Below are 9,575 nucleotides of genomic sequence, written 5' to 3'. Positions count from 1 at the left end.
TTTCAGGAACAGGCACTGTAAGGTGTAAGTGGTATAGTATTACCCAGAGCACAGCAAGGTCTCGTTAATTATATACTTTACACAATGTGTAAGCTTCAGTGTGGTCCACACCATGACAAGGATATGCACACTGATATTGTGTACTCACAAATTCCGCAACTCTGAAGTAGTGGTACTGATGAGAAGGGAAATGTTCCGTAATGGAGCGGTCCATGCCTCACGTGGCGCAATGCTTAAAAAGTTATAAATGAACCAATTAAACAGAAACACGAAGAATTTGTACATATCACCGAATAAAAATGTACATCATCGTGAAAAAGAAGAACAAAGTACTCGATTACATTAGCAGCTCACGATTTCGCTTTCTGCGGAGCGTAGAATTTTATCATCTGTGCGTTATGTGAAGCGGGGTCGCGAAGTCAAAGCGCTTTCCCTGAAGCTACATGGCAACCTCGTTGCAATTGATCTGCCGAGTGTCAATTCCGACAGTCATATCTGTCTCAACATATACCAGAAATGTGACAGTTTGCCATTTGCAAGGGCTGGTATGCAAGTCCAATTAATAAATTTATGCAGAGGATGTTGAAATACAGTGGATCCATAAAGTATTTGAGCTGCATCAAACCTTTTTAGCCTGAAAATCATGCTGTTCGACGAAGATCGCTAAAAAATCCTTAGCTTGCACCTTAAAATTAACCAACGTTGGTATAAAGCGGATATTGATCTGCGCGAGAGTGTGATCACAAGTCTGGTGATTTATCAGCAAAAAATCTAAGCGATCAACTTCTTACGAATCCTTACTTCAGTGTGGATGGTACGATCATCAAGCAGGATCTCGGAGGGTCGCTCGTTGTTGTACGCTTTCTATATAGCAACGGAGAAATCCCCAATTCCATTCAGAGCGTAAGTCTATGACAAAAAGTGTACCAGCAATCATCACATCGGATCGCGACAAAGGTCTGATACTGGCAATAGGACACAAAGCAGCCATCGTGTCTCCATGGGGTCGATCTACGCAAATGATAGGGAGTCGTGACACATTTTAAACAAAGCTCTGCAAAAGGACACATGGCGATTGAAAAACGCTTTGCTTGTAGCATGCTTCAGCTGAATTGAATGCGAAGGGCCCAAAGGTCGAAAATGACTGAAAGCAGTGTCCACAGTAAAGTGGTCGGTTGCGCGTAGCCCGTGTACATGATTTGATACGAGAAACAATTTTGTGTCAAAGTACAAAGAACTCGCGACAAACTACTGCTGGACTGACTGTGTGCTGTAGAGTAGTACGTCAGAGCAAGTGAAAACATATCAGAGGATACAGAAAAGTCGCCAGGCTTCTTATTGTAGTAAAAAAACAAGCATCCATCGTCATGCTTGGTACAGAATTATCTGCATAGACGGCAATAATCCTGTCGGGCACGCTGTCGGTCTTAAATAGAACTGTGTCGAACTTGTAACGGGATTACACGTACCCTGGTAACAGGGGTGTGTATCACGCAAGATGTGCATGGTGTGACTGCACCCAAACAAGAATACGGTATGTGGCTAGGTAGCCTTTCCTTGGGTAAGACAATTACTATTGGAGTAAGAGGATTGCGATCCGCTAGCTCATACTTGTTCTAAGTATAGAACGAAAGGTCGGTGATCTAAATTACGCTTCCTCAAGTGCTAAGCTACGGCAGCCCGCTGCAGTACTCGTGTGGCTGCTTATTCATGAAGGCTCCATGTCCCCTATATCGCTTCAGTACTAAAGCTGGACAACAAATTGACCTTGCTCCTGTCCTTCTTGATGAGTCATAGACGACTGAAGCGGGTCGATTGACGCGCGTACGACCCAGCTGTCAAAAGGAGTCCATACGTGACCTGCAAATATTTGAGCGTCGTCAGCAACTCCAAGTCTTAAAAAAGCGGGTCGTTTATAAAAGAGGCTAACGCACATGAAAACTCATTGTATTAGCCCTGGAGAAACTATGATCGTACTGACTGGTACTGACTGGTACCAACTCTACTTGACTTATAGCAATTCTTATGTGTTTTTCATGGCTGTCGATGTGTATGTATCTATGTACTATACCTTTATATTGGTTACGTGAGCTACATAATTTGTCAACTCATTCATTGCGCATAATATGGGGAGGGGTGTACGCATTGGCTCCAAAGCGGACGTCGTGAAGACCTTGCGCTCGCTGCTGCGTTTAACACGCAACCGTGGATCGCAGGATACCATACGAGATTGCAAGTTTTCGCAGAAGATTCTTGCACAGGTTGCACTTTTTCAATTATCAACTGCTTTATAATCTGACCTCGTGACCAATTTCCTTGTAGTACCGAGCGCGACAGCACGAGAATGATCGCGCTAAAATGCGTGCATACCGCTCCGAGGCTTGCGACTATTTGATGCTATTACAGGGCGTTGAGGAGCAGCGCGTACGCATATCTTTAAGCTTCCCAGATGATATCGAGTGATTGATATGTGTATTTTGTGTGTGTATTTAGTACTTGTGGGCGTTAGATGCTGGCATAGAGAAAAGACTTACAGGACAAGAAATTGTAAACGCATCCGCGCGTCGTGTTGGTCTCGAAGTGCCTGAGGTGTACGAAGATAAACAGGCGAAGGAAGAGCTTAAGAGAGAAGCAGCAGCAAAATACCTCGATGACAAGCGGACGAAAGAAGTTTCGGCGAGGCAGTAAAGCGAGCTTATGGGTTGCAATTCAAGACTCATACTATAGTCGGCGACTTGAGTAGAGATATAAGGGTGTAGCTAACGTATGTTCATGGACGTAATTCATGGTACCATGATGTTGATTTTCATGTTCGTGTTGGTAAACAGAATCAAGACAAAAGGCGAGTGGCCAAGAACAAGCACAAGTTTAAGGATATAACCGACTCTTGAGCGGTGTGTCTATGGACTTGCATCATCGAGATCGTCTCGCGAAGTAGCTTGCTCTGATGATAGCGTAGTGAGCACGACACGGCCCTGTCGGAGATCCATAACGACCAAGCGATAAAATTTGCCCTTTTCCGACAGTACAAGTAGTTCCATGGATGAGATTCCACAGATGACTGCGGCATATTCGCTTGATGCCGAGTAGTTGAGTACATAAATCTCGTCGCCTTCCTGAAAGATCCAATCTCGATACAAGAACTTATTCCGATAATACTTGGCCACGAATGTGACTTCCTGATCTGCTAAAAAATGCCAAATATCCTGTGAGTTCATAGCTTTGAAATCGTAGAATGAAACATTTACCGGTGTCGCTCTCCATACGCCGCTTCTTCGTGGCTTCATAAGTTGTCGTGAGCTCTCGCACATCGGAGTCTATTTCCAACTGCCCTAACTTATTTTCGAGCGGTTGAAACACATAGCCGCCAGCGCGTTTTTTTATTTTCTGTGCAGTATCGTGGGCAAAACCCAAATCTGATTCAGGTTTATTACGCGTACTGCGTGTCTTGCGAGTCGTTGTCCGAGCTGTCAGTTGCAAAAGCAGAAATGTTTAATAAATATCATCAAAAGTAAGATTTTTTTTTCCACTCGTACCGTGACTGTGGCTACCCTTCCGCTGGTCGTGAAGGATCTCCATTTCGTGATGGATCTCGTCCAACATATCCTGGCGCAACTTTTCGCATTGCAATTCGTACTCGGAATTGGCCTCGTCACACTCATACTCAAAGATTACTGAGGTACCGCGCTGAAAATAGTCGCTTCGCTGTTTGGCCGCACGCAACAGTTTGTCACGCTCTTCGACAAGGCCTTGCAGTCTTTCAATCATATCCGGATGAGTCTCATCCAAGATTCTCAACCTTGCATTCTCGACAAATCGTATTTGAATCTGCAGTCGGCGCTTCGCTTGATCCACAAGTTTTCTTGACGTCTCAGAGGAGCTCTCCACGTCGCGCTTGACGGTCGCATACGTAGCAGTCATATGCAGTTCGCCAGCCTTGGCCTTTCCATTAACAACCACTTCACTACCATCTTTAATTGTGTTGTTTACTTCGCACTTACTTCTATCCACTTCCATGGGCCCTGAGGCTGTGCTAAGTGCACGATCCGGAGTTCCATGCACATCTTGGGCCTTTGGGGAGTTGGTTCCATCGGGAGTTGTCATTGTTGTATCACAGGGTTGCTCGACCACTATTGCTGACATAGTAAACAGTCTTATAGAAGATGTGCTTATACTGAGGAGATTGGAAGTTGTAGCCGATCAATGGAATTGACGGTGGACGACCGCGACTCGACCACTAGAATACTGCAATTGAACGGAGTGGGCAATGACGATCTTTCGAAAGCCAATGCCACCAAATCTTTAGTTAAAAGTGAAGTTGAACAAGTAGACTGCGAAGAGATGTAGGTAATTGTGAGGGAAAGAAAAACAGCAGAAGCTCGTTAGGGGACTCCGACTTGTTTCTAGTGCTTTTGGTGTCTGCTTTTGACTGAGAGTCTGTTTCACGCGGCCGATACATAACTTGAGCTGAGTCAGTGGATAAAGCCGTGTAGAATACACAAGTCTTCGCACTCATCCGCTTGGAGGCGGACGACAAGCGGACGAACTTAGTGTTTATTCCGCAGATACATGTGGGAAACCTTGAACAGCTGCTACGTACCATCCATCACGACAAACATTTTCTAAATAGTATACAAAACAGTCATTACTTTGAAACATCTTCTAAGGGTGGACCTTCGTAGTTTGGCAGGTTTTTATTTATAATAAGAAAATCAAATTCTACAGTGTACTGCCATTTTCAGTAAATAATGAAATAAGCAATATATCAATCAAGGCATGTTTAATATTTGTCCGCTCACTAACAAAGTATTGCATTGAATACAAATTCCAACATGTCAAACAACTTTTGATTAAGTGACATCAAAACACAAATGTCACCAAAAAAGTGAAAATGGGCACATTTAATGTGAATAAAAGTATTGACTCGACCAAACCAAGTCATTATGATCAAATATACGTACTAACACAAAGCACCATTCATTCATTTACTTCACAGCCAAAATACAAGTGATAAACACCTTGAGCACTTCCTCAAGATAATACACAGAAAAGCTTCCAAATCGACCCCTCTGTTGCTGCTTGTGCTTCGTGCTTCTTGCTTCTTGACTTTCCCTGATATGATTACCCTTAAAACCCTTTCATTTCAAAAAAGCAGTCTACGATACCACGTATGATGTGTTAAGCTTAGCACCGATTGCAATTGCTATGCGGGAAAAACGCGCTGAGCCGCGCTTCAGTACTTCAGGTTTGTGTTTTTCGTAAGCAGCTACGGCGGTCAAAAGCTTCTCGGATGCACCCAAGCCTGTCATGTCGGGTAACACTGACTTAAATCCATCGTCCATTTTCCCTGATGCCGCGGCATCAGAGTTCAAACCAGCAGCTGTAGCGTCAACTACTGATCCAGCATCTGGGACTGCCAGACCTGGTGACGAAGTGGCCGAGACAGAGGCCAAGTCAGCACTCGTGCCGGTCACACCAGACGTCACTGTATCACATTCTGGCTTCACACTCGCTGTTGCGGTTACTCCCGGTGTTGATTGCATTATCGGAGTCATTCCCATGTTCTTGGACTGCTCGTACTCCTCCGCCAACTTGCACTGAACTAATTGCTGCGAGATCTTGTTAATCATCTGCGCAACACGCTGGGCCTGCTGTGCTAGTTTCGCCTGGTGAGACGGCGTCTTGACTCGACTTTGTTGCATGATAAGTTCTTGCTGCTGTTCACGCAACTTGGCATGCTGCGCCGTTAATTGCTGTTTGCGTGCCTCTGGGAGCTTAAACGTTTGGTATTGCGCAGGGGTCAATGATGCCACGCTGGTTGCTTCTACAGGAGACAAAGTCGACATATCGATTGGGCTTTCTGAAGTTGACCCAAGACTAGTAGGTGACCCGCTAGATCCAACGACTGACGCTGAGGGTAGACTGTTGTCCGTCGCCAGCATTGAAGCCGCAGTTGTAGCTTCCGTTACTCCAAGTGAGGTTGCAGACTGCTGTTGAGCTGTCACACTCATCTGATTCTGCTTAAGCTGAGCCTGCTGTTGGGCAAGCAATTGCTGTCGCTGTTGTTGCTGCAACAACACCTGCTGGGCTTGAAGTTGTTTTTCTTTTTGCTTGCGCTGCTGTTCGAAAATTTCTTGCTTCTTGACCGCCGCGGCTGCCGCCTCGAGTTGCATTTTTTTCTTTTGTTCTTCAAAAAGCTTGCGCTGAACCTCTGCTTTCTGTTGTTCTTGCATCTTTTTTTGCTGCTCCTGAAGGTGTGCTAGCCGCTGCGCTTCCTGGGCCTTCTTTAACTGTTCTTGTTGCGTCACCGCACTTATGGGCGCATTTCCTGTAGCAGCACGCGTTTTATTCTTCAATCGATCCAAAATCGGCAGCACCTGCTTGTGAATATGTGCTTCCACACGGTCCAAGTCATTCTTGTTGCTACTTGTAACTTTCGATGGATCTTGCTGTAAAAGTGCAATAATGCGCTTCAAATTCACCAAGAACGTATTGATGCGCTCCTGCTGCTGATTTGCCGGTTTTTGCTTAACCATGCGTTCAAATTCTCGGTAGACAATCACAAGATCATCCCAGTACTTTTGCTTCATCTCCTTCAATCTTTCGACGTAAGTCTGGGTGTCATTGCCACTAGTCGTTGAGGTTGTCGTGACATTTGCTGTCGAAACCGTAGTAGCGGGCGTTGTAGCGTTCGTTGCAGGGCCATTGGAAGGCTGGTGCTTCAATGTACTATCCGAGAGCAACTGAGACGTATTCTGCGCACGCTGCATCTCGCGCATTGCTGCCTGTTGCGTATGGGCAGCTGCTATTTGATCCGGCTTTACTCCTCGCTGTGCTGCTGCAATAGCGGCTGCACCTTGTGTGTTTGACACTGGAGGCACTGTGTTTTGCACTGTCGTGGCATTAGAAATCAAAATCGGTGTAGTTGCGACTCCGGCTTGAGAAGTAGCCATCATAGCCGTAGATAGTGCACTATTTGTAGTAGCGGTAGCAAGCGCTCCTTGCTGTTGCTGCTGTTGAAGCTGGTGTTGCTTCTGCATCAAATACTGCTGTTGTTTGCGCTGCAATTGTTGTTGCTTGCTCTTGTGCAAGTGTTGCAGTCGCGTACGTGCCAATTGATGTTGTTGTTGGAGAGTCTGTAGCTGCTGGCGTCGCATGTCTGGGGCTACTCCTTGCTGCTGATGCTGCTGGGAAAGCTGTTGCTGCTGATTCATGTGTTGTTGTCGAAGTTGCTGGGTCTCTTGATTCTGTGTGTGCAATAGCTGTCGCTGTTGAGCTTGAAACTGTACTTGTATTCGCTGCAGCCACTGCTGCGCCTGTTGTTGTGGAGGATTAGACAGACTTGTTGTGGTCGCGGTACCGGACGTCATTGGTGTAGCACTGCTAGCGTTTCCACTAGCCGTCGCCGCTGGGTTTAAAGCCGGCGAAACACTACTCAATCCATTCGTGGCGGCAGCCATAGCGGAATTCTGTTGCTGTGCTTGAGCTTGAGCTTGAGCCTGAGCCTGAGCTTGAACTTGGGCTTGCTGTTGAAAATTATTGATAGCTGCACTAACAGCCACATGATTCTGCTGATATTGCTGTGCGTTCATAGTTGCGTTCACATTGACTGAGTTCATGTTCATATTAAGTGTGTTGTTCAAGCCACTGGCTGCATTGTTAATAGCATTAGACGTCACGACATTGTTGGCGTTAGTCATCATGTTAGCTTGCTGTTGCATATCGTTCGGGCCTGGCTTTTTCTTAAGACTCATGATTTTTCGTTGCATTTTCATCAAATACGAGTTCTTGTTCATTCGAGCAGGCATCAAAGATATGTAGACAATAGTCAGCATTTTGGCTCAGAAAATCAGCAAAATTGGGTTCTCACCCGATCGGGACTGCTGGACCAAAGCATCAACTCAAATTTTGCGGCCGAACCCCATACTTTCTGCTTGTCTACCTCACCCGAGATACGCGCAAGCTCATGATACCTACATAAAGCGTATATTTATAACGTTCTTTAGCGACTGTGATGAAAAGACGAGAGGGCGAAGGCAAATTGTTTCCAGTGGTAGCAATTATAAAGGTAAGACGTACATTTCCGTAATCATCTTCTTGCGTACGTCTTCGGGAATTTCGGATCGCCATTGACCCTCCATGATGCTTCACAGATGCGAAATCTTGACGTTGGCAAGAGATCACAATACTGAGAGTGGGCGGTTAATTAGGCGAGGCAAGCACTTCGGATAGGCCTGAATAAATACGCGGTATCATTGGTTGAAATGATGAAAAACGGTTTGGTGTGAAATTCATAAAGTGATGCAAATTGACTAAACGAGCTGATCATTATAAATTGAGGTTATTTCGTAGAGCTGTACAATATACTAACTTTGTATATGCGCACACTATACTATTCAAAAGTACCAGAATACCTGTTTTTGATGAGGACGATGGACTTCGTAAAGGATAGGTCCACGGTACACGTGGGCTGTCAACATCACATAATACTTGTAGTTATATTATTGTACGAATGAATATATATTTTTAGTAGTATTTTCCTTAGACTTAACCTCCAAATTATTTTTTAGTTTTGTAGTAGAAGATAAACAAATTTCATTGCATTTTTTATCCAGCAAATTAGCTACCTTATTCTATCTACTTTATCGCTAAGTTTTACAGGTTAGATGTCTTTAAGTGAAGTTGTAACGTGAAGTCAAATTTGTGAAGGACGACCGGTAAGCGTAGACGTACTTGAACTCAATATCCGTTCTTGTCAGGATAAGCCCGCCGTGGTTATGACGGTGGGACTTTTGTCTGGTGTAGTGGGGACGGCGCTGTACGGACAGTTGGTGGCTGTATCTGGGAGATTCCAATAGTGTTCATCAACTCCGCCGCTTAATTCCAAAGTGGCTGAGCATTTAAAGAAGAAGATCTTGATAGTAGCGCTCAATATGAAGTGCTACTACTGCCTTGATGCGGGCTTGGACGTCGATCAGGTTGGCTGGAAGCTCGTGGAAACGAATGTCGTTCCAATGCATCCATAAGCAGTGTAGAATGACAATCCGTACTGTGTGGAAAATCACAAAGAGACTGTAGCTGTATTGGGACTTGGCCGAAGGTGTAGGTGTGACATTGAACCACAGTATCGTTTGCCATTCGAGTCCCGTCGAGTACAGCTATTGAAAGGCGGCAAGCCCATCCTTCCAGGTGTTAGCCGCGAAGTCACAGTACTAAAAAAGGTGCGGAGCGGTTTCAAACACACCGCAGTCGTGATGACAAAAGCACTGGACTCCTTGAAGATGTTAAAGACGGTAGCCGAGGTATAACGCGTTGTGCTGAAGTCTGTAGAGTAGGTCCGAGTAGACAGGTAGTACGTGCTTCCCTATCTTGTTGTCTCGACTCCACATTGATTGAGCAGGACCTCTTTGTACACCAAGGCGGGAAAGCGGTAAGTCCGGGACTTAGTAACTAGATATCACGTTCCAAATCCGAGCAACGCCAAGCTCAGCCAATTTATAGGTGTCGAAGACCCATGCATCAAATGCCGCAAAAGTGCCAGTAGCTCCTCATGGCTGACCAGCGAGTAGATCATC

General features: G+C 45.3%; 5 protein-coding genes across 5 annotated transcripts; 2 read left to right on the top strand and 3 right to left on the bottom strand.

The window, feature by feature from the left end:
• Positions 1 to 619: 619 nt before the first annotated feature.
• Positions 620 to 991, bottom strand: PHALS_05596 (uncharacterized protein; the record flags this gene model as incomplete). Its single annotated transcript, XM_024719165.1, has 3 exons — positions 620 to 724; positions 802 to 860; positions 928 to 991. The coding sequence occupies 3 exons, from the start codon at positions 989 to 991 to the stop codon at positions 620 to 622; spliced, it is 228 nt and encodes a 75-aa protein (XP_024584491.1).
• A 1,135-nt stretch (positions 992 to 2,126) lies between these two features.
• On the top strand, positions 2,127 to 2,891 carry PHALS_05595 (uncharacterized protein; the record flags this gene model as incomplete). Its single annotated transcript, XM_024719164.1, has 5 exons — positions 2,127 to 2,261; positions 2,323 to 2,424; positions 2,494 to 2,670; positions 2,744 to 2,764; positions 2,829 to 2,891. The coding sequence occupies 5 exons, from the start codon at positions 2,127 to 2,129 to the stop codon at positions 2,889 to 2,891; spliced, it is 498 nt and encodes a 165-aa protein (XP_024584490.1).
• A 9-nt stretch (positions 2,892 to 2,900) lies between these two features.
• On the bottom strand, positions 2,901 to 4,104 carry PHALS_05594 (uncharacterized protein; the record flags this gene model as incomplete). Its single annotated transcript, XM_024719163.1, has 3 exons — positions 2,901 to 3,187; positions 3,249 to 3,467; positions 3,537 to 4,104. The coding sequence occupies 3 exons, from the start codon at positions 4,102 to 4,104 to the stop codon at positions 2,901 to 2,903; spliced, it is 1,074 nt and encodes a 357-aa protein (XP_024584489.1).
• A 1,052-nt stretch (positions 4,105 to 5,156) lies between these two features.
• Positions 5,157 to 8,141, bottom strand: PHALS_05593 (uncharacterized protein; the record flags this gene model as incomplete). The annotated part of the gene is made up of 4 exons (XM_024719162.1): positions 5,157 to 7,475; positions 7,557 to 7,787; positions 7,871 to 7,973; positions 8,080 to 8,141. The coding sequence occupies 4 exons, from the start codon at positions 8,139 to 8,141 to the stop codon at positions 5,157 to 5,159; spliced, it is 2,715 nt and encodes a 904-aa protein (XP_024584488.1).
• Positions 8,142 to 8,933: 792 nt separating this feature from the next.
• PHALS_05592 (uncharacterized protein) lies at positions 8,934 to 9,558 on the top strand (the record flags this gene model as incomplete). The annotated part of the gene is made up of 4 exons (XM_024719161.1): positions 8,934 to 8,978; positions 9,036 to 9,302; positions 9,350 to 9,430; positions 9,502 to 9,558. 4 exons carry the CDS (start codon positions 8,934 to 8,936, stop codon positions 9,556 to 9,558), a joined length of 450 nt encoding a protein of 149 aa, XP_024584487.1.
• Between the last annotated feature and the right edge of the window lie 17 nt (positions 9,559 to 9,575).

This window comes from Plasmopara halstedii (assembly GCF_900000015.1).
Source record: "Plasmopara halstedii genome assembly, contig: Scaffold_2904, whole genome shotgun sequence".
NCBI lineage: Eukaryota > Oomycota > Peronosporomycetes > Peronosporales > Peronosporaceae > Plasmopara > Plasmopara halstedii.
Note: the sequence above shows the minus strand (reverse complement) of the source record. Positions and strands in the feature narration are given on the sequence as shown.